At 43.2% G+C, this 25,025-nt stretch overlaps 1 protein-coding gene across 10 annotated transcripts in view; it reads right to left on the bottom strand.

Moving 5' to 3' along the window:
* CSNK1G1 (casein kinase 1 gamma 1) overlaps positions 1-25,025 on the bottom strand; it is a 1,083,432-nt gene that overhangs the window by 164,197 nt on the left and 894,210 nt on the right. For 3 of the 10 annotated variants that reach the window (XM_069624687.1, XM_069624688.1, XM_069624689.1), the window contains exon 11: positions 21,436-21,731. The exons of the other annotated variants lie outside the window; for them this stretch is intronic. In XM_069624687.1, coding sequence (XP_069480788.1) covers positions 21,543-21,731 — 189 coding nt within the window. In that variant the 3' untranslated portion in view covers positions 21,436-21,542. Of the gene's footprint in view, positions 1-21,435; positions 21,732-25,025 lie in introns of those variants that run through there. 10 annotated transcript variants of the gene reach the window in all.

Here is a 25,025-nt window from a genome sequence, read left to right as displayed (position 1 = left end):
GGTATGCAGGATTTGAACCTTTGTCCATTGCCCATGACGCAAATAGGATGCTGTGGTAGCGCCTGTGTGCTTTGGCACAGTAAGGTGGGAGGGGATGCAAAGTGTACTAAGTCTGTGATCACCATATAGGGCTCCGACGAGGTGTCCACTGTACATACATTGGGTATGAAGGTGCACAGGCCCTGAGCTGAAGCCGTCCCCAACAATACCCTTGTCATCGACATCATGGGTGGCTGTAAGCCATCTGCAGTCAAGACATATCTGTGACGTGGATCTTTCATTCTTGTCGCAGGGACGTTTAGAGCCGTGCTTGTTGCTTGCGTTGGCACAGGGAGCAGGGCTGTGAATGGGCCTGTTGGTTTCAGCATGTCACTCACAGGGTTACACCGCGGCTCACTCGGAGCCCTCAGGCGTGCACACACTGGTCCTATAGTCTTTATCAAGCTCTATGTACGGTGCAGAGATTGAGCGTGGACTCACATGCCTGGCTAGCGAATGGTCACACCTCCAATGCCCTCTGACTCATAAAGGCACAGGCTGTGTGCAGTGGAAAGCATATGTAGACCTGGATTTTTGTCCCTCCCATGCAGTAGCCCTGCACGGGTTGAGACAGTTGTACCAGAATGCAAAGGAGTCGTTTCCATCCTGTGCCTGTGCTCAGTGGCACCTGCTCAGGAGAAGTTGGTGGGCTGGTGTGCTTAAGAGTAACCTCCCTCCCGCACCGATGACCGGTGCAGCAAGACCAGCATAAATGCTGCACTCCGTTGTGTTTGGTAATTTTCCATGTTATGAGGGTTTTCACACTCTTGATTCTAGAATTCAGTTTCTCCTGGCAAGCGCATGTCAGTCATAACTTTAAGATACATACTTTTTAGATAACTGAACCATAATCCTCCCTGGGTGACCAGATCCTTCCGGATTTTCCCAGACCAACCAATCGTTAAGCACATTTAGCAAGTGGGGCTGAAGGAGAATTGAGGGACTGAATAGCAGTCTGAAAGCTATAGGTTTGTTTTTTGCTACACTATCCATTTCTTTCACCTTCAACAACTGCCCCATAAAAGGAATGCTGTCAAAACTGTAGGCAATTCTACATTTTGAATGACATTCAGCAGGTATTTAATTTCCCTGTCCTGCAGACAGATGAGATTTCAATGAGGCTATGTTAGGGGTCACACCAAGGGTATATTTTTTGCATCTGCTTGCAGACCAGTGAAGAAGGCATGAAGGGCACTGCCGAATCCGGGCAATTTGTTCCTTTACCCTGGAGGTGATGGGGGAGGGGCGGGGGGGAGGAGAGGGAGGCAGAAACACCCCCTCTGAGGTTAGGGAGAGGAACCCGCTCAGCCAAACCGTCCATAGGGGTTTGGGCAAGCGGGACCTCACTGGTAGTGACTCTCCTTTGGGGACAAGGACTCGCAGAATAGGATGAGAGATCCGATAACATCTGTACTCTCCACCTATGTGGGAATCACCAAAGTTAGAGAGGCACTGACATTTTTTCACTGCCAAACCCTCCTCAAAATGAATCTTTATTAATCAGAGGCACGTTATCACTTATAATTTGTTAAAACCTGTAACTCCCTTGTTGACTTCTGTTTGGGATTTACCAAATAGTGACATTTCTTCAATCTCTTTGACTTCAGGTAATGCTGGACTCTGCCTGAACTCCAGTGTCAAAGAACAGCAACACACCTTTTTATTTCACATGCTGTTCATAAAACCAAGAGGACCTTTTAATCAGAGAGAAGGAAGAATCCTACGCAGAGGCGAGCGTCTGACATCAAGACGTCCTGGAGAAGTGGAGCCACGCTAGACCGCAGAGCCAGCAAATCGCTCATAGGATGCCGGAAGACTGGCATCATGACTGACCAAGAAGCTAAGGTCGAGGAAGAGAAATGTGAAAACAACCGTCTCGCCTGGTAGCGCCACCACAAGGAAGCAGTGGTGGGCCTGGCAACCGACACCGAGACCAGACTGCAGAGGGGTGCTCAGACCCCAAAGCTATGCACGAGAAGTGAATTTGCCATGGAGATGAGCAACAGAAGGGAAGCAAACACTCCAGAGGAGAGAACTTAAGTTAGAGGTACAAACATGGATATTCAAGGCTAGGGAAGCTGACGAGGTTACGGGAGCCTGATAAACCCGAGCAGGGAGAAAGCAAGACTTGAGGGCCATACGGCTTTGGAGAGCCCCAAGAAACAAAAACTGTTGCGGTTGGAGAAACCAAAGAGGTTATGGGAGCCGGATAAACCAGAGTAGAAACACAGCAAGTCTATCAGTGGGTCAAAGGGCGTTGGGAAGCCAAACATTAATAGTACAGGTTGGGGAAGCCATAAGGGTTACAGGAGCCTGGAAAACCCAAACAGGTAGGTCTTGCTCGAGTAAGCTTGACAGAGGGCTAGAGAACCTTGAAAAGCCCAAGAAACCTGAAATCTCAAATACAGAACTGGGAGGAATCAGACCTTGAGGGTTTTAACCTCCAAGAGCAAGACAAGGTTACTGCCCTTCACCAAGTGGGAAATGGCGTAATTACGTTAAAGAAACCTTGTTGTGCTTGAGAAGGAAACCTTATGACAAGATGTGAAAAGATGACATCTAGAGCCTACGGAAAGGCCCACAAATTGTACTATAGAAGAGTGTTGAACTTTTATACTTATCTAAGAACTTTGATAAAACTTGCCAGAACTTTGTGGAACTGTTAAAAACCCTGTGTTCTGAGGAGAAAGGAACCCAGAATCGACTAACTTTAAAAACTGGTAGGGAGGAGGAATTCAAGTGCTGGGCCAAGCAGAACCCCCAGGCAGAGACCTTACCCTGGTCTCTCTTTTTGTTTGATTTTCTGAAGTGGTAGGACTAGTTATTTGGTTAGGATTTGGACAGACCTTTTTACTCTGGACTTGGACCCTTCGTTTTAGTTGTTTAAGCAGATAACATCCCTCATAGCGATCGGGCTAGCTAGGCATTTCTTTTTTTTTTTTTTTTTTTATTTAAAAATTGTTTATAGTTTACATCAATTTTATAAACTTTTACAATTATTTCATCAACTTTAAAACACTACATTTCTTAGAAGCATCGCATAAAATCATTTTCTTTCTATATACGCATTAAAATATATTTGGCATAAATCATTTCTATTTTGCGATTTTCACATTTTCACACTTAGTAACAATAGAATTCATATAGTTTCTTTACATGAGTGTATATTTTTGCAATAGGCCTTTTTTTTTTTTTAAATACATGTCATAATGATGCAATTATTCAAGTAAAATATATAATACATCAGTTATATCCTGAATTCATCAATTTCATTTAATTTACTATAATTCTTCAACAAGAAGCATGTTTAAGCCCAGATTTTTAGTTTTCAAATCCTCGTCAATTTTGAATAGGAGCCTTGATAAAGTCAAAATAAAACGCATACTATCCCCTTGCATGCTGCGTTCCCAAAACGCGGCCCGTGCGATATATGTTAGGCCTGGATTAAATTCGCCTAATAACAAGCATCTCTTTTCCTCAAAATAAGGGCAATATACCACAAGATGCTTTATAGATTCAATTTGACAAATCGAAGCACAAAACCGACAATTTGGGTGCACGATCAATTCGCTACCAACTTTCCATTTACAGATACGTTCCAAAGTAGCGAATTGATTTAATCTGAATCTTAGGTAGATATTACGTACTCTACGATCGGGACATTTCATGAGATATAGTGGAAGAGTACCCCTCGTCCTAAGTCTATTCGCACACTCCGTGTATAAGGCATAATTATGATTTTTTTCAATTATCATCCTCCAGTCCCATTCATACATTTTGCGTTTATTTCTAGCTAAACCGAGTTCTAGGTCCTCAATTGTTACTTCAATGGTGTCCAAAAGCATATTCATTTGTTTTTTGAACATATCCAACGATTTAACATCACCATTATGTAATAAACTGTGAAGATCTTCATACAATGAATTTCTGGGGGGCAACAGCATTTTCATATAGCTCATTAATTGTCGCCATCTCCATTTTGACGCTAGTGTAGATAGACCCAGTTCATGGCAAATTATCGAATTTGGTATAGCTGATGACAAGCACAAGGTTTTTTTCCAAAGAAACCCTTGAATCCCATTAAGGATTTGTTCAATGTTCATTAGACAAATATCTAAACTATAAAGAATAATGGGTTCAACCTTTAACAAGTAGAAGTCCAATAAAGGCTCAACCGAGAACATACAGTACTTAGCATAAATCACCTTCATCATTGATAGGAGAGAACAAGATTTTGAAGTTAAGAACTCCTTCCATGATTTCAGTGAATAGCTGTTATTCAAAGGATAACCTAAATATCAAATCGATTTTGCCATTTCAAGCCTACTACCCGCAATTGTCCAATAGTACGATCTTATTTTTTTCCTATTATGACAAGTGATGATTTGAGATTTTTTAGAATTTGCCGTGAGATTGTGTTCTGCAGCATAATCATAAAAGATGTTTAATTTTTGCTGTAATCCCGAAGGGGTCCTATCAAACAGAATAATGTCATCGGCAAAACAAAGCCAATCAAGTTTAAGACTCCCAAGTTTTACCGGAAATGTGCCATTGCCTGTCCACAATCGATCCATATCAGAGAGGTACAAGTTAAACAGGGTTGCAGCTAGGTTGCAACCCTGTTTTACCCCAATCTCGGTAGCAATAGGTGAGGTAAGAGCACCTTCCCTATTTATTCTGATTTGGAAAGATGTATTAGTATGTAACATTGCAAGAAGTTGCACAAGTCGTTGAGGAAAACCTAAATTCAATAGTTTTTCCCACAGCACTTCTCGAATTACACAGTCGAATGCACTAGTTAGATCAAGCGCTGCAAGGTATATTGGGCCCGACTCCGGTAGTTTAGATTTATAGATGAAGTGTGCAAGAATTATAGCATTAAGAGATGTTCCGATATTCTTTCTAAATCCGGATTGAAACTTTGAGTAAATATCATTGTTATCAATATAATTTTGTAGTCTTATTAATAAACAAATGGCAAAGACCTTGGCAGAAGCATCCATAAGAGCAATCGGACGAAAGTTTGCAGGGTCAGTTGGATCACCCTTTTTATAGATAGGAATGATTATCGCATTCTGCCAAGATTTGGGAATGCAATTTGAATCCAGAATATTTGAAAATTTGGTGTAGAGAATTGTAGCCCAGAAAATCGGATCATCCTTTAAAACACATGCAGGCAACCCATCAGGACCAGCAGCTTTTGAAGGTTTAAGTAGATTAATAGCATCCAAGATCTCGTCCATAGTAAGTGCTAGTTTGTCACTGCACTTTTTAGTTAAAATGTTTGAGTCAATTTTATGAAATTTTGACGGTAACTTGAATTTCTCAATCATGAATGATTTCCACGATTCAGATGAGACCGAAGAACTTAGATCATGCTGCTCTCGTCCATTAGTATCATTAATGATAGACCAGAGCCTGCGGGTGTCATTTCGAATGATGGCTTTCATGATTTGCTGGTTCTCCATTAGCTTAATTCTGTCTTTAATACGTTTGTTCTTATTAGTGTATTTTAAACAGATTTTCTTTTTGCATAGTAAATAAAGTTCAGTAGTCAAATTCAGTTTTCGTAATTTTCTCAAACGCAGATTTTTTTCACATTTCAAAGCGGCAATTTCAGCATTAAACGTGTAAGGATGACGATCATTTTGCATCCCTACATCGTTTATGAATGATTGAAGGTGTTTTTTTATAATCAGGTTGTTCCATGCCTCACGTAAAATTACATTCTGTTTGGAATCATGTCCTTTGGGGACTCTCCATAGGTCCCTGTTGACCAAGAAGTTCAAACTTCTACATAAGGAGGGATGCCATCTCACTGAGTGTTGAACTCTTGATATTGATCAGTTTAAGAATAGAACTAGTTTCAAGAGTTGTAAAATCTAATTTAATAGTCATATTTATGGGCGTGTGATCACTATAAGGTGTATCCATCGTAATGATCCTACTCACGCGCCCCATAAGATTTACTGAGACAAAGAAGTAATCAAGATAAGATTCGACTCCACCCCTCCTCCAGGTACCCTTTAGTAACCGAGGTTCGAAGTCCACAGGGACAACGTTCCAGGCTTTGAAGTAGTGCAGCAAATTATCGCCTCTATTAATTAAGTTGGTTTTATATTTAGAGATATAAGTTTGTCTGTCAATTAATCCCAAGTCAGTGCAAATAGCATTAAAGTCCCCACCAATCAGTATCAAGTAATTCGGGTTTCGTTCCATAGCAGCCAAAAAAATCCCATCTATTAGTTCCAGAAATTTTTCTAAAAGGCATTTAGCCGGATTATAATACACACAGATTAAAAGATAAATATGCTCAGGGTGATCACACACGGAGAATTCAATTGCCATTAAATTGTCTGTAGCATATAAGGTTTTCACATTATGATCAATAGAATTATCAATCAAAATTGCCACACCACCGGAAGGACGACCAGCTAATCCTTGGCGAGCAGGTACACTAATAGTGTTAAAGCCATCAATAAAGAAAGCATCTAAACACATCGTCTCCTGTAGGAATATGATCATGGGCGATTGTATACACACAGACTCTTTAAGCCAATCGCCCAGGTTTTTCATCCCACAGCAGTTCCAAGAAGTGAATCTCAGTTCAGCCTGATTAGGATTGTTTTTTATTTGCCGCCATATCGATGATAGATGTCATTAGGGGCCCTAGCCAGGTTATATTGGATGCTACACCTACTAGTGTAGTAATCTGGGTGATAAGGTCTGCTGCCTGTTCTTGACTACCAGCTCGACTCTTCTCCCCAGATTTGCTCTCATCCGGAGCAGTCTTTGCATCCAAAAAAACCTCCGCTTCTTCAATAGATCGCAATAGAGATAATTCCAAGCCACGCATCTCAAAGTCCTGCCTGTGTTCCCATAGCAATTTCGTAATAATCTGTGACTGAGGAGCACAGATCATACGGAAGTTGTTATGGTTTGCGAGCCTAATCCATTCAATATCGTTAGAGTGTAAAGTTCTTAGTTGCGGACTCCCTTTGAATATGTTAAATAAGAATGATCTATTTATTCTTTGCTGACCATTCATCTGGGGATCGCTCTGCCAGCCCAATATGTAGCGTGTGTCCCTTGAAAAGGAACACTGTTCCATAGCTACCACTGAATTTGTGTGTGCCTGCTGGCTCTGATTTTCCAACTCACTTTCTTCTTGAATGTTATTTCTAGATATGTTACTCAATTTTTGGTTCGTTTGTTCTTGATGAGAGGCAGCATTTTCAATGCTTTCAAGAATATTTTTAGTTATCGCATTGACCATTTCAGATCTTTCATCGCTTTCCTTACTTTCATTATCCGCAACGTTTTTTTGCATATTAATCCGAGTATCCTCTCTAGTTTTCTGCAGCTCCTTAACAATCAATTCACTCACAGTCGCACATGAGGTTTCTTTGTGTTGTGTATTTGTATTTATATCATGAGTGGAATCGGTTCTGCTCGTCTTGATTTTAATAACGGGGTAGAATGCTGAAAGACGCCCTTGCTTCTGAACATTCGATTCATCAGGGGCCATAGCCGTCTGGCTGTGTGTGTCTTTTTCTGTACTCTTCCTACCCATACCATTTAGTTTCTGTTCATGTGGAAGAGCCAAATTTAACAATGCTTTTGATTCCTCGTTCAACTGTGATAAATTAATCACTATCTCATTAACTTGCTCATTCTCAGTCACCACTTGTATATCATCTTGGTCATCAATAGGGTTACTCTGTTGTACTTGAATTTTTTCTCTTTTTTTTTCTTTTTTTTTTGTGCTTTAGACGATTCTTGAGTACTCTGGGCAAGAGTTTTTTTAATTTTTTGATTTACTTTTTTTAAGGCTTTTGCTTGGGCGCGTTTCATCTTTCGAGATAGAAAGGTTGCTGGATTTTCTTTGCTAGATACAATTTCACTTTCAAGATTAATTAAATCTTTTTCTCGGGCTGCAATTTCATCAGAACTGGATTTATCACCCTCTAATTCTCCAAGATCTGGGTCACTATACATTATCAAGTCAACAAGTGGCGTAGGGCTACTAGGATGCACCTCGTGATTAGCCTCAGCTAGAATCGCAGGGGCATTTCTTTGTTTAATAAAACTCTTGAACAGGTCATTAACTCGTCCAACTCATTACATTCAACACAATAGGATCTGCCGACGCTTGGGCAAGACAGCAATCCAAATGTGTAGGTCATCACAAAAATTGTATGTGGTGCACAACCTTTCTGTCTATAGGAACCTTTTAAAAGCTGTCCGTGAACTCATGTATGAAAATGTGTAGCCAAACCAAAGACATTGTGGAGCAGGTTTAAGATTCCATCTAGGAAGGAAGACGATTTCTAGATCTGAGGAATATCATGGTGCTTTGGCACTCCAACAGGCCAGTCATTAGATGCAACTTACCTGGCAAGCCCCAGGCTGGGTTGAGGTAGGAAGCCAGTCATTGGTCCAGGATTAGTTGGTGAGGGCCTTATTTTGCAACAACTTCTTCATACCAAAACTTTGCTCAATCAATTTGACAAGATATGTTTTCAGACAGAATGTTCAGAAATACAACCCAACCTTTCTCTTGGATCCTAGGGCACCAAAGTGTGACAAAAATCAAAGTAGACCCAAAGATGTCTTTCGGAAAGATTGGCTAGATCCAGGAGTATCGAACATTATGGATGTTTGGGACTCTTGAAAAATTATCCTGTTTAACATATTAGCAAGCCCTCAAGCTAGGTCTGAATTTTGGGACTCTCTCAAGCTTCAATAATACTCATTAAAGTTACATTCCCTTATGAATACTTCTGCTCTCTGCATGGCAAGAAGACTCAAATATCAAAAACAGCGTTATAGAACCGAGTGGTGAATGACAATCTCGCTGTCAGAGATAAGACATGCAAGTACTGGGAAATAGATTTAGAGACTGAAATCACAATGACATAATGGCTCTACTTCCTCCATCAAGCAGGTCTGCGCCAGCATGTCATTTACATGCAAAGAGAATACTCTTGGACAGCTGTAAACTTCATTCAAGATGTATAAACTGATCTAACTAGAGAAGGACATGTGCAGCAGTTACAAAGTATGTCCACACGTTCCCGGTTGGTCTGTATACTGGGCTGCTCTGGGGAGAAAACAGAACAGTTTAGATTGGTCCTTGGTCGCTGAGTGACACTCAACACTATACAGGATATGGGCGCCTTGAGGCCTATGGGTGATAGGGCGCAATACAAAAAAACCCCAAATCCAAATAGATGGATAGATGGGTGCTCAAAACAAGGAGACTAGTTAGTGGGTGACAAGATTCATAATGGTAGGCAAAAACCTGGATTCATCGTAAATGGAAGAGAAAATCCTCTAACCTGAAGGAATGACCGATTTGTACAAAATGAAGATAATAAACCACCACGTTTGGAACCGTGAACAAGACTATGGAGCTCTGGATGCATTTTTAAAACCTTTATATCTGACCCGCGTTATGACCTCTAGTGGGCCTCTGAGGCTGGAACAATCTCTGCTATTCTGTATGCTCCATTTCATGGCTCTAAGTTTTTTTTTTTTTTTACTGGCACAACGAGAAGCATCTTGCAAGAAAATAAAATGCACCAGAAAAATAGACCTGGTGAGGGCAAGACTTTTCAGTTATGTTCTTTTGAATGATACTGCTGTAGGTGTGGCAATTGGGTGAATGGAATAGTACACTTCTGCTCATGCAAACATATTGGGGCAAAGGGAGGGAAGAGTTAGATTAGGGTTCAGAACAATGGAGGCATGAATTGAAATGGCAGGATCGGTGCTTAATCTTCAATATTGAGTTATAGTAGCTCGATGCTTTATTTCAGCTTTTAATTTAACACAAGTATCCATTTGAATACCAATGTGGGTTTTGAGTTAGACCAGACGTGTTTGAAGTTTGATCTTAAACCTCTCCAAATTAAAATCTACCAACCACAACGACCCAGTTCCTGCATACCTAGCCAGAAAACATGTGGAAGTGTTAAGTGCACCTGTGCTGGCTATTATAAATGCTTCACTAACGCAAGGGTGTATTTCTAGTGCGCTAAAGAGGTCATACATTACAACTCTGTTGAAGAAAAACCCCTTTCATTCCTAGGTCTAGTCTAACTACCGTCCTATTGCAGCTCTACCCTGGCTGGCCAAGATCTTGGAGACGATTGTTACAATACAATTACAGGCTCATTTGGAGGAACAGGGACTGAGACAGCATTATTGTCAGTTTGGGATGGCATCTTAAGGGCAGCCGATGAGGGTGACCTTAGCATGTTAGTTATGCTGGACCTCTCGGCTGCCTTTGATACAGTAGATTTTGAGATACTTATCTCAAAACCTTCTGCCACGGGCCAGATCTCAAATGCCTCCCAGCTATGGTTTACCTCCTTTATAAATTATCGTTTTCAACAGGTTAAGTTGGGAACCTTTATTTCAGATTTCCTGGCAGTCAGATATGGAGTCCCCCAGGGGCCGTCATTATCAGCATTATCACCATTGCTCTTTAATATCTATATTCGCCCTCTGTTGGAAAATCTTTGGCGAATTTGGATTATTTTACTGCTCTTACGCTGATACTCAGATCTATGTTCGGCTAACTGAACCTATGGAAGCCATAGGAGGGATTGTTGGCCTGTGCCAGTAAAATGAAGAGCTGAACGATTGTATTGAGTTGGAGCTTATTGGCAAACAAAACTGCGATCATTCGGTTTGATTCTAAAAAAATAAAAATAAACTACCAACAACCTTGTCACAGGTTTACTGTCCTGAGCTCTTTGAGGCCAGACATTTGCCTCAAAAGTTAAAAACTTTAGTTGTACTTGGCAGGCAGACCTTAGTTGTAACCAACAGATTAATGATAGTTAAATCTGTATATCATCAATTCAGATTGTTAAAACCATTACTACAATTGATCTCACCTAAAGATCGTCCGATGGTGGTCAGTGTCTTGGTTAATCAAGGCTAGACTACTGTAATGCACTGTTCATGGGTGTAATGAAGAAACAAATTCAGTGCCTTCAGGATGCACAGAACTCGGCCGTTAGGCTGATTTTCTCCCCGCCCCCCTCACATATTTCGCAACCTCAGAGATCTTCACTGGCTGCCTGTACAACAAAGGTGCTGTTCAAAACCCAGTGCCTGATTTTTAGGTGCTTCCAAGGGACAGCACCAAGATACCGGGTGTCAAAAATCTCGGCTTATCAACCTGTACGCTCTTTATGTTCATCTAAGCAAAAACTGTTGGTGGTCCCTCACTCAAACAGTTACCTGGGGTGACAGCTGTTTTTCTCATGCAGGGCCTAGAGCGTGGAATGCCCTACCACATGAACTCTGCAAAGTCAAATCCTTGCTGGAGTTCAGAAAAAAAATTGAAAACCCATCTTTTTACTCAAAACACAGTAGCTATGTCAGTTATTTTTCCCTGCCGATTAACCATCTGCGGCCAGATGCAATTTCTTTTGCCCGGTTCCTTTTATGGATACACGTTATATAAACTCCCAAATACGAATACAACTATTCTTGGTATTAATGAAACAGGCTAGAGGGATGATGGACTTGGTCTAAAGTATGTGTGGGTAAACTGGAATCAGTGCGCTTAACCTGTACAAAAGTTGTCAATCTACCAGCTAGCTGCACGCCTGGTACAATTTGGTTCTACCTATAACCTCAAAACAATATCTAGAAAATTAGCACTAGTGGTGGGCGCTTTGCCATAAAATGTGTACTATATAAATTGATGTTGAATACCAATCAGTCTGGCATTGCAGTAAATTCGTCCTACACATGTTTCGACACAGCGTCTTTTTCAAGGCATGTTATCAATATAAGAATAGTCCCTTCTAGTATCTCTTCCAAAGCGTTGCGCTCATTTAAAAATTGTGTTGCTGAATTAGTCATTGTGTAAACTATGTCTGGCCGTCTGTGTTATTCGCACAGGACATCAGAAATAACATTACCATTGAATACCATTACAGTATTGAACTGGCTCCGACCATCCAAGTGATTATCGCAGGGACTGCACACTTGCTGGCCAATCAATGAGCATTCAATGACTAATTCAGCAACACAATTTTTGAATAAGCGCACACATTGGAAGATATACTAGAAGGGACCATTCTTATATTGATACCAGGCCTTTGAAAAAGATGGTGTCAAAATATGTGTAGGCTGAATCAACTGCAAGGCCAGGCTGATTGTTATTGAACATCAATTTATATAATAAAATGTTATGGCAAAGCGCATAACACTAGTACTAATTTCCTTATGATAGACTTACATTTCTGTATTATTGTTTTGCAAGACAAAGCTGTCGTTTTTCAGCACCCAAAATTGATGCAACAATTCCTACCTGCTCAAATGTGTTCAAGAAAGCAACTGACACTGTTTTGCTGGACGGAGTACTGTGCCTTTAACCAAAACTATTTGGCTGGGGGCGGCGAAAAGCGCCGGCGCCAAGAGTGGGGCGCCCAGTCCAGTCACATGGCAGTCAACCGACTGGCACTGAGTGGACGAGTTGCGATGGAGCCAGACTTCCATCTCAAATCAAGGAAACAGACGAGGCAGGACATTGAAAGTTTACCGGGCAGCTCAGAACAAACCCAGACCCTCTGGAGCACCTCCATGCTGCAGACCCGTCAACACCTTGAGGAGGTAGGCGACCTGTGCAACCAAAAGGAGGGGGTGGTTGTCCTATTGAATTCATCTGGTCATCCGATTGACCATTCAACGCTGCCCCAGCTTATATCTCCACCGAAAGAAGCCAGCTACTCGGAAAACAGTTTGCAGCTGAAGGGGGGGACAAGACCCCCCAGATGCGCTGCCCGGCCCAGCCCCACCCTCGGCCACTGGAAGTCCTGTGTCAGCCCTCTCTGGACTCCATCTTGGCAGGAGGAGGGAGTCAGGGAGCGCTCGCCAGTGAGCACGAGCAGACTGACTGCATCCACTCCCATTCAAAATCTGCTTGCCTTAACCTCTTGGGCTGTAAATCCGATGCCACCTACAATCCAACATTCTATTCCACCTGCCTGTGGGAAGGTGCCGGCGTTCACGAGTCTCCCCCGGGCACCCCACAGCATAGATGCCATAACGAGGACAGGACGCCCCCTTTTGGGTGGAGCAGGTGGGGAATTCGGCAAACATGCACCAGCCTGATGAGCTGACCAGTCCGGGTGAAAATTGCAACCACCTACAAGAGTCTGACCCCATTGCACCCGAAGCCGCCGTGAATTCAGGGGTAACCTTGGGGTCCTCATTGACAGTTGATCAGAGGCCAGGGGCATAGAGCAACATTGCAGACACCTTTGATACAGTGCCATCATCAGGAGATCTGCACAATTGCCTCATGCCTGACACATAGCTGACCCGCTTATAATACCAATGGGGGAAAAAGTCGTGCAACGACCTGCCAATAACCTGAGCAGATGCACCCAGACCAAATGGCGATGGAAAGGCATCCAGCCTCTGGTGGCAGGACTTGATAAATGGGTAACCAAATCTTCACTGGCGGATCCAGAAACCCCACCCCTCGAGGTCATCAGCCTCTATAGAACGGGGACAAAGGAACTAAAAGGGCAATGAGCTATTAGGAGTGGTGATATTTGAGGCACTGGCAGCGACTAGGAAGGCACCCATCCTAGCTGACCTGCAAACGGCTGTCAGAGCCCAAGGCCAAAAGAGACCTTGCACCAAATCAGACAATCTGACACAGGAGGGTCCCACATCAAAAGCGCTGATGCACTCCCCCAGCCCTGGCAATCAAGCCATCTCCAGGGACCTGCCAAAGGCTCCCTACCTACAAGACCAGCAACCTAATGCAAAGGAGTGTGGCGACTTGCGCCAGGTCATTGATCTTTTGACTAAAAAGGTAAGACTCTCAAAGCAGCTTCTAAATGGTCCACCAAAGTTGAACCTGGTGGGAGGGCCTCAACTTCAAGAACGATGCTAGGGCACAAAGCACTCTAGCTAAGCAGCCCTCTACTGGAAGCCTCCACGGTGAAAAGACCTCAACTGCTAACCCAAGAGGACGAGAATCAAAGTATGGATCGACCAGAGTTCCAATTGATTCCACCTGCAAACGTAGCTATCACACATGGTGCCCAAGAAGACGGCCCACGGACACCTGGCCCGCACTGACATTCAGGGAAGGATGGGTTTAGTCAGTTGTCAGTGATAACAATAGCACTGGCGCCTTATAAGAAGCTGTAGGAGGCACTTAATGACACCTTAAAGGGTCATACCACCTTATTGGCGATGCTCTACAGCAAAATAATTTACTTAAAGCGCTTCATTGCAGCCTCCGACAAAACGAGAGTGGAGAGACTACTAGACCCTGTAAGTAACCCTCCCCCAATCCCTGGTGGAAGGAAACGAAAGGGGGGTAGCAAGTCTACGGGCAAGCATATCGCCAATGCCAACAAGTACTAGCCGCGTGTGGCAAGCCCAACCAAGCCCTCTGCCTTCAACGAGATGCCCGGCGTGAGAGCAAGGGCGCTAAACAGGTGAAGAGTTGCAGTTAATGGGGGGTATGGAGGGGGACATTGAACCGTTTCCTGCCCCGGGAGTCCCCCACGATCAAACGGCTGACCTAAAGGTGGCGGGCAAGGAAAAATCCCTCCTAAAAGCATTTGCAGTATTTGGGAAACTTAAATTAGTACCACCAACTCGAAGGAGGGTGGTCATGAACTTGAAAACGCCCATGATGGTCCATGCTAAAGATTCCAGGAGTTTGAGGAAAGTCACCCTTCCCATCGATGGACCTTGTCCAGCCACAAACCTGCAGGCCGACCTCAGTAACTTCTGTGCAGAGCCTCCTTGGGAGTGATCGAAACTTAAGTCTCAGTGAGGAAGACAGAGCCATTCTACTAGATCTTACTACTCACTCGGTTGACTGAAGATGAAATCTTGCACACTGATTAACTAGAGGCTCTTGATCTGGCCCCCCCACCAGCAGTGGCCTCAGGAGTAATTTGCAACATCACCTTGGCACCCACCCAGAAATACTTCACATTAGCCGAGAAGACGGAGGGCAGTTAGGAAACAAGCTACGACTATTGCTATAGGGCTCACTGAGTAGGGCCCCAGGGGAAGCTTGAGCAGTCATCCTGAAACCCCTGGCCCACCTCGAGCTGGACTGGCGCATGAGGCCAGACTGATGACTAAACTCTAAGACCGGCCAGTTTTTTCAAACAACTCAAAAATCTCATCTGGGTTTGGCTACCCGCGACCCAGAAGTGTGCCTTCAACCAATGTACTAGCCAGCGGTCCTTCCTAGCCTCCATAAATGAGCCCTGTGCTGTCTCAGATTGTATAGGGGGATTGACCATGGGGACGAGTGCATATTAAACAGATATCATGTGCTAAATCTCTGCCACAGTATTCCACCTCTACGCCAAATCATATTTGATGACTTTATAATAGTGGAGTTCACCCTGGTGTCTTATCCACCTGCGCTCAAGGGTGGTCAAAAACCTACTGATGGCCTCACCAACCTCCTTGTTATCACTATGCTATGAACTCAGAGGCCCTCCAAAGTCATTAAATTCCACACTGACTATAGTTGTTTCAGACAACAGAGTTCTTGGTGAGAAGCCGAGGATGCTACCACATGCTGTTAGGGATCCGGATGAAGGCAGAATTGGAGACAAGGATTCTTTCTACTCTAGAGAACGAACTAGACAGATCTGAGCCCAAAGGCCAGCAGCTGCTCACAAGTAAACCATATGTTACTCTTACTACAACCAGGCCTTTGAATCCAATCCCTGCTAAGACGACCAAATTAGTAGCTACAAAACCATCTGACCTGCCAGAGGAGAGTTCATGGTCCTGGATGTCAGCAGCGCTTAGGGCCGATCCAACAGTATAGCCAAAAAAGATATCAGCGGACAGGCCCCTTCTCTCGCTCGTCTCTTGGAACACACAAGGCTTCTCACACCTGATGAAGACAGGGGAGAATCCACGGACATAGGCGGGTTTCATATGCCTATAAGAAGTTTGTCTGACAAACAAACCAGCCCTGGATGGCCTCTAGCGCTTTTTACACCTGGCGATTGCAACTGGTCTAGGACCTCCGACTGCGGCCTGCTGACACTGACTTGGGCGGCTACTGACTTTGAAGTAATCAAATCTATCAATGATGGCCCCTATGTTCAGCAAACCATTCTGAAAAAGATAAAACCCTCAGCAAAGGAACGGCCAGTAGGGTGGAGGCCTCCATCTCTAAAACATCTACTGAAATCCGGCAATGACCATGACAAAGTAGATGCCGGACATCAGCACAATCATAGATGAAGCATACTCGCTGGATAACTCCTCAATTATTGTGTGTGGATAATTAAACTCCCTGTGTGGGGCCAAACAAGCTGCAACTTTTAGCAGCTCTAGTAAAGGGGCCCTCAAGTCTGCCCAAAGAGGCAGAGAATGGTCACGGGTAATGAAGTCTCGTGACCTCCACATCTTAAACGGCACAAAAAACTGCGATATCCTACCTGGCAGCGAGGTGCGGAATACTCAGTTATAGACAGTTTTTGTATCACAAGATCACATTGAGCTTCTAACATCTTTTGAAGTGATACCTTCTCTGGCGAGCGGCCATAATTCGTTTAACATGTTGGCTGAGGGGGAGCCCTGTCTATTGTATGCCAACGCAAGTTGAGCCAACAAACAACGGATCGCGGCTGAAGATGTAAAAACTGGATGTGGAAAAACGACCAGTCCCTGATGAAAACTGCATGTCTAAACCCTCGTCTGATTGCTACCTAACAGGGGACTATGTGCCACTATTGTTCACTTTCCAGGTCCTGAATGGAAACGGTGAGGGAGGGTGGGGGACAACTGGGCCATCACCATGCCCACGATAGGGAGGTGGCAGGAAGTAATAAAGCTCCAAGGAAAGCGGTGACCGCAGTGAAACGATCACAAACAACCTCAGTGGGGGAAACTATCACCTGCCTAAAGAAATCCAACAAAAACTGGATAAAAGGCCGAAGGAAGGAGATGCTTCTGAGAGACGCTCAGAGGACCTTGTGAGCTTTAAAGGAAAAAAATCCACCCGCTATTTGGCCCATAAAAATAGCAACAGGACCTGGTACAAACTCCATAATGATAAATTGAGTTGCAGAAGGCTCCTGGGAAACTTTCTTTGCAACTTTTTTCAGAAAGCCAAAGATCTTCGGCCAACTTAGACCCTGGACTACGATGTTGCGGACTTGATTGACCTAATAACTCACTCAAACCCCCCCATGCCCCCACCAAGTGCAGGGCCAGATGGTCTTTCAAAATTATTTTGAAAGGGGTGCAGGCAACCGTGATCCCAAACTATAAGAGTGGCGATTGAGGCAACCCCAACAATTACCGCCCAATTGCACTACTTTATGTGCTGGGGAAGCTTTATACCAACCTTCTCCGCAGGCTAAGTAGTCAATGGAGGAAGGCCGACAGGATCCTTTACAAGCTGGCTTCGCTAAAGGCCTGGGGACTTCACCCCCAATCTTTCTTCTGTCTTTACTGATGTGTAGAGCCCAAGAAAGAAACCAGAAGACCTACATCGCTTTTGTCGATCTATCAAGAGCTTTCGACTGAATTAATAGGAGAAGGCTATGGAACAAACTTCTGTCATGGAGCTGCCCCATGGACTTGGCCAACCAGATCAAATCCCTAAACACCAACTCATTGTGCAGAATTCGGTTGAATGCCACTGGTCTGTTAAATGAGAAGATCCCAATCGACCAAGGAGTAAAAACAGGGGTGCTCCTTGGCACCGGCGCTATTCAATCTATATATTTCTGATCTGGCGCTCTCTATGACTAACATTAGGTGCTTCCTGCCAAGATTTGTAGGAGTCTAGGTAAATCGGCTACTGCCTGCAGATGACTTGGTTTCGATCGATTCAACGTCAATTGGCCTATAGAGGCAATTAAAGAATCTGATCGAATACACTAAGCTAAATGGCCTACAAATAAACCTAGGGGAAACCAAAATCCTTGTCATGTAGAAAAACAGTGGGAAAGGTAAAAACTAATTTACCTGGCGCCTAGGGAGTCAGAAAAAAAAAAAAAGTCGTTGACACCTTCAAATATCTAGGAGTCCCAATCTGTAAAAACCTGACGCATGCTAAAACAACAAATCCTGAAACAAAAAAAGTGCGCCTTTGCAAACCAAGGCAAAATCCTGAAGCAGAGATTGTGTGTAAATTCTATAAAGCAAAAGTGGTGCCTATGGTGACCTATGGGGCGGACGCCCTGCTAACCATTCTAGTAACTCAATGGCCGTCATTAGAAAGGCGCTTCTTGTGCTGGGTCTTCCGAAGTCAATTTCAATTCAGACTGTCAAAAGAGAGATGGGGTTGATCTCACTGAAGGGAATCAGACTGGAAAATGTTGCACCAGTTTAGAAAGTACTCCGACCCTAACTTCCTGCAGATTTTTAGATTAATAAAAAGCGAAATATTGTCAAGAAACCATAAGCTAGGGACTCTGTGGGACCAGTCCGCAGATCTCTACTAGAAGACCTGGGGTCATCGGTAGATGAACTGTTAGCTAATCCAGCAAAAGTCAAGAAAAAACTATGGGAAAGACTGGATCACGATCTGCGACGAAGCCAAACAAACTTTTCCGCCAGCTAGCACACGAAACAAGATTGTACGATCACACTCTGGAATAGATCAAAAGCTTCCAAGATCGATACTTTAGAGCTCAGCGGATGAGGATTAGGTTCAACATTTATCCGACAATGGAAATTATCATGGCAAGAGTAGCTCGCAGTTGGGAACATCCACTGTGCAGATTCTGTATGGAACCAGGTGTCCGGGAAACTCTTACATCTCTGCACTCTAAGTCCTGGTCTAACGGAACTAAGGTCCCTTTACCTCGCAGAAATTGTGGAATCGGATCCCTCCATCTAGGCTGAAGACTGGTGGGGCCTGCTCCCGATAGAGGACAAAATTAACATATCGATCGCTACGGATCATATTTTTGGAAAACTGCCTTGGCTTGAAGGCAGAGAAGCGCTTTTAAGGATTTAGGGTAAGTGAATGAGTGATACTAAAGGGGGTTGGGGGGACTGGGAATGGATTTGATGTCATTTGCTACACGTTTTGTGTTAAACTATTTTAAGCAAAATAAAAAGGTTTTAAGAATGTTATGTTGTGTATATCCCTTTCTCAGCCACTCACTGTGCCCTTGAGCCATCTGTGCAATGGGGGTGGAAATATTAATCTTGGGGTAAACCCCACAAGTTAATACAAATAAAATCCACCCAACAGCCTGGTGTGTCTACCACCCCATACCCAAGCAGACAAAGACCAATCTGCCAATCTCCTGTACTTCACTCTCACAGGACAGCTGCCATGTCTGGTGCAGTGGAGACCCAAGCACAGGGCAACTGTTCTCCCCTTCCATCAGGTCAGAGGAGGTTGCAGAGAAAAGGCACACCAGTAAATTATTATATTCATTTTTCATTGTGATGTAGTTCAATACAGCATTTTGAACTTTGTATTGTTTAGAATGGCCTCCAAACTTGGTGTTGTACTACAAGGCAAGGACCTCTCCATCTGCTAATGGGACACAGGAGCATATTCTCTTAGCTACAGCCAGTTTAAAGGAGCTTCCATTTTCTCCCCTCTCCCATATTTTGTTAAAAGCCCTTTTATCACATATTTATCACATATATAAACACAAACGTCATGTCAAGGAACTCTTGTGGATGGGTTGCAAACATTTGTACTACTTCTTTGAGGAAGTAGTACAAAAAAGATTATCCAACAGTGTAAGGGGTGTGAGCATTTTTGAAGTATACGGTGAACAGGGCTATAAAATAGAAATTGGGGCACATGTTCCAGATGGATAGTACATTGAAGGAGGTGGTCGAGGAGAGTAGAGAGAGTAGTGTTCAGCAAGGTTGGTTGATCAAGGAGACTGTCAATGTTCAGTTTGGCCAACGTAGAAAATCCTGTCCCAGTCAATAGGATGTTTCAAGCCGGGTGCAGGCGGTTTACGATAAGGGATTATTAGTTCAGGTGTCTAAAGCAAACATGGTCAATTTTAGACCATAAAGACGTCGCAAAAGAGCCAATGAATATTACTGAATTGTGTTTTTGAATTTCACAAACTGCCTTTCTGCAACACATTTGGTTATTCTATACAATTATTTCATTGTCTCCCATTAAAGTGTTTTAAAAAGTAGAGCAGAAAAAGTGACTAGGTCTTTGACACGATTATATATATTTCTTATTCCAGTTGAAAATGAATCTACATGCTTACAAATTAGGCTGGGTTTGTGTGCAGATTTGGTGATCCTTGAGAGGTAGTACTGTACTTAAATGTATATAAAATTAGTATTCAACTGTCTAATGTTTATGACCAAGTCCTGTGGTTAGCACGAATTACCTGAACTACCTCAGCAGTGGCATATGTGGCCTGGGCATTTTCTATCGATTAATGTATGGTGAAAGATTGTGCAGACATCAGTCAAGGAGGAATACCATGCTTCATGCGTCGAGTTCCGCATTCTCTAGCATGTTTCCCCATAGCATGACATCAGCAGGCTCTGTGCTACGTCAGCAACAAGAGTGGGGATCCAGGAAGAGTGATAATTGTGCCTCCCATTGTAAGACCAGGTCTCCAACTCCTATTGAGCCTTCCAAAATAAGACATTATGCATCTATGCCCACACATGCTTCCTGATGCACTAGAGCATGTCTCAATCACCTAATGCCCATCAAGATACTCAAGACAGTATCCTCAAATACGCAAGTTCACACTTGTCTCCCAATGTAAGCAGGATAATCTACTCCACCTAATAAACATAACCCACTCCCAAAGTGAGCGAATGCAACATGACCCCACCAAAGTAATTGCGCCTCATGTACAGGTAATTCCTTTTATGCTTCCAGAAGCAAGGGATTAGCCCACTTAGCTCTCCATTGCGCCTGCTGCCTAAATGCAACCATGCTTGGTTGTACCAAAGCAAACAAAGGCCTCTTAATGCTGTACCTTACTGTGACGTCCAACGGTGCCGCATCAAAATCCTATTCCCGTAGCAAAAAATACTTGTCAATCTACTGGGACTTCTGAAGGATTCGGGCACTATTGTCGGTCTTTGCCTGCATCTAGCCATTCACACTGATCCCCCCCAATCCAACCCCCGCACACACAATCTGCATCAGCTTTCAGGGTGCTCAAAATGCACAGGCAATTTTTGTACATCTCAATTTGTAGAAGAGACTATAGGCACCAAATGCCTGGAATCCTAAATAATATTTACAACCAAAATAGTGGCATACAATTTCAGAATGGTTTGTGGGAGAATAGAGTATTGAGATGCAATAGCATAAATACCAACAAACAACTCCACTACAAAGAATACCTTTCCTTCTACAGCAGATGATTAAGGAAAAAAGGAGAAAGTCTGAATGCATGGAGCATTACTTTTAATGCATACAATAACTTGCAACAGAACGAATAGAACTCAATTCTCTGATACATCACTTTGCAAGAGGCACGCAGCTAGAATAGCAGGGTTTAGCAGCACACAATCCCTTTGCACGGTTTCAGCTGCGCAGCACCATGTGGTAGAGGTGGGCCTCGACCCAGTCCAGCTACGCTGTTTCGTTCTGGTATCCTGAAAGCAGTCAAAATTGGGCTTCCATACCCTTTAAAGATGTTACTCCAAAAGTGTACTGTAGGAGACACGGCCAGAAGTTGCAGGGGCTGTAGGAGAAAGAAAGCAACAGGGGCACTGACACATAATCTCTTTCAATAAACTCTGCTATGTCGTGAATTAGCAAATCCTGAACCTTGCTGTGACCTAATCAGCAGAATCTGCAAGAGGGAAAGGAGAATCTGCAAGAGGGAACAGAGAACCTAACCGTTACACCTCACCATTTTAATGGGACAATGACAACTATAAAAACAGCAGTCTAACTCATTAAGAACCAATATTAGTTTTCACTATTTTGTGTGCCTTATTTAAATTATTTTTTGTATCAAAATAGATCTCTCGGACAAACATTTTAAAAAAAGACAATTATCTGCACCCTGGTAAATCCCAGGGTGCAAATAGCTTTCAAGCTCCGGTATAGGGAGGGGCTGGGAGGATGGGGGGGAGAGAATCTGGTGGCTGGGGCAGACATAGGCTTTAATGGGCCGCAGCCGTTAATGCCCATGTCTGCCCATCTGCCCACCACCACCACCCCGCCAGGGTATGAAAGCTATAATCTCCAAAGTAAAAACCATTTGCATTGAGAACATTCTCATTAATCGGATAAAGAAGATTAATTTAAGAGAGGAGGTGGCACAATTAGTCACCTTTCTCTTATTTATCCAAGTTTTTTTCACAGACACAAAGGGTAGGAGTCTCACAAATTACTTTGTGCAGCCACTGACATGCTTATTAACTATTAAGCGCGATACTTCAGTGTTTTTTCATGCCCATCATTGGGGTAGAACATTCTCGTGACCTCTCCTTTTATAAATCTGTTTCAGCGGTCTGAGAACATACAAACACAAAGGCTAGCACTTCACATGAGATCTCAAATATATAATTTGCTAAATAGTTATTGCAACATCTCCTAATGTACATGATTGGATGTGAATTTGTGAGCCATGAAACTCAGGATTGAGACCATTCCAGTTTCGGTGAATCAATAGATACAGTCCCCGATTAGCTCAAAAAACTATCAATGGGATCATTGCTTGGATTTATGCAGAGCATGGAATGCAGGCATAGCACTTAACAGTTGCAATCCAAAAGGGGCTTTATTCAGGAGTGAATAACAGCAAAGTTTGCTGGGAAAAGACAGCAACAATCTGGTCTGTTACCAAATATCTACCAAACTGCTCAAGGGAACCCTCCCTAACTACAGGAGAAGGGCTGAAAGCAAACATGCAGAGGAGAAGAAAACCACTGCAAAACTACGAGATATCGCAGATCTCATCCCACTTTTAGCTCTCCCACCTCCAGTAAGCACGCCTGCACTCTCGGCCGGCAACTGCGAAACAAACATAACTCCCTAAAAGAGCTACATTAGGACTTCGGAAGAACTTGGGCAGCTCGAGGTTATAGTGATAAAAGTCATAGGTAACATGCATCACTTTTCCATTTATTCTGGAATAGTGAGACTAAGCCTGATTTGCTTTTCTTCTATTGGTGGATAAGAGAAACTGCCGAAAGCCAGGTAACCTGACTTTTCACAAACCTTTTCTAGCTCACCTAGTGGTAGATGTAAGCAGTCAAGGGCAACCTTTTGAAGGACAGTGGGGTTATTAAGATACAGAATAAGATGTATAGGTGAATGTCCACACATGGAGATGCTATGCCAAAATTATGTTCCTGTCCGAAGGTAAGCTGTGTTGTGCTGGACAGTTGAAATGTTTTGAGGAGAAATGGTCTTTCAGGGTTGTGACCATAACAATTCGGGCCAGACGCAAGGTCATGCGGATTGTGTGGATACTTATCCAGTGTGCGTGGATACTTAATCCTTTGTGCAGTATCCTGGGGACTTAATAGGGTCCAAATCTGCTCATTGGGTGGTCATTCTCTGAAATTAATGAGTTGCAGAGAAAGACTGCCCTCTAATTTGCAGTGTGACATGGTCCTAAAGCTGCAGTACCACCAAGGTAAAATATGGACCCATATCAAAGTTCAGATAAATGTATACCCTAGTCTCTAATGATACCACCTCTGTAGTTCTTGTCCCCCCCCACCCCCCATGGTTTTATAAGGTTAGACCTTGGGTTCTGTTACAGGAGCTCAGTTTTCTAGCAATGCCTTTGCCTGCTCCACACAGAGATGAGAGCAGGAAGGCGTAAGCATGAGCTGAAGGACAAGGGTTCATCAAGCCTTTACAACGCACCACTGTGACATATCTCAAGTTATGAGAATCAGAGTTCTCAGATATTGAGGGTAAGAACTGGATTTTGCTACACTTTGAGCCCTATCTTTGCTCTTGCCAAAGCCACCTAGGTTGGTTTATAAGGCATAATTTAAAGGACAGGTTAGAGGTGAACGTCACCCGTCCAATACACAAAGATTCTTAAGAAAGCAGGGAATTTTCCTGTTTGAATTGCAGAACTGCAACAATATAATCAGAGGAAATTCATTACAACATCCCTACTAAGGTTGTAAGATTAGACTGAAGGATTATGCCACCTGCAACAAACCTAAATGTAGTTTAAGCGATCAAATGTCCATGCAGTCTATTATATGTGGTCAAACTACCAGGAGGGCACATGAGAGGGGTTTCAAGACAAATCTAATGTATGAACAAGAAATCAGTTGTTGCTAGACACGTTATGCAAAGGAGCCATAAGACCTCTCAAACGAGAGTTATCTCCGAAGTGTTACAAATCCCACCTGGGGTGGGTACTTGATTAAACTACTTCACACATTATCAGCCAAAGAGATGAAGATTTCAGTCTACATTGCTATAGCTAATTAAGTAGACATGGTGTTTTGATTAAACGCCTGGGTCTTCACACATTATTCCATCTTTAATTGCATCATTACTGCATTTTTGCCTTTAGTATGGTTGTTACTACTTCCAAATATTGACCATACTTCCTGGGTTATTTTTTAGATTCACCGTTTACATCCCTAGAGGGTAACCCTGTTCTTTTTTTCCCTTTAGCTCATTTTTGTATATGTATTAATAATTTGTATTAGCAACTGTACCTTAGAATATATTTCAAGGTCTTCACATTAATATGTTTTTGTTTATTTTCTCCGATTACATTTATGCCAGAATGACATGCATTACTTACCGTAAAAGCATTTCTGATGATTGTATCTGCTTAGATTCACATGTTGTGCATATGGTCTGACATCCAGTGGTAACCGCGGAGTATTGCATCTTGTCTTTTGGGGACCGAAAGGGGACGTCGGCATAGGTGTGTCTGAAACACTATCCCTATAGTGACGTGTGTAGTACCCAAAATCCCTCACGCGCCGAGGTCCCTCCGATTGTATTTTTTCTGCCATGAGGGAGCCCAAGGCTATGGTGAGTG

Source organism: Ambystoma mexicanum, chromosome 11 (genome assembly GCF_040938575.1).
Source record: "Ambystoma mexicanum isolate Mex_15411 chromosome 11, UKY_AmexF1_1, whole genome shotgun sequence".
In the NCBI taxonomy this organism is placed as follows: Eukaryota; Metazoa; Chordata; class Amphibia; order Caudata; family Ambystomatidae; genus Ambystoma; species Ambystoma mexicanum.
This window is presented reverse-complemented; position numbering and strand designations above follow the sequence as displayed.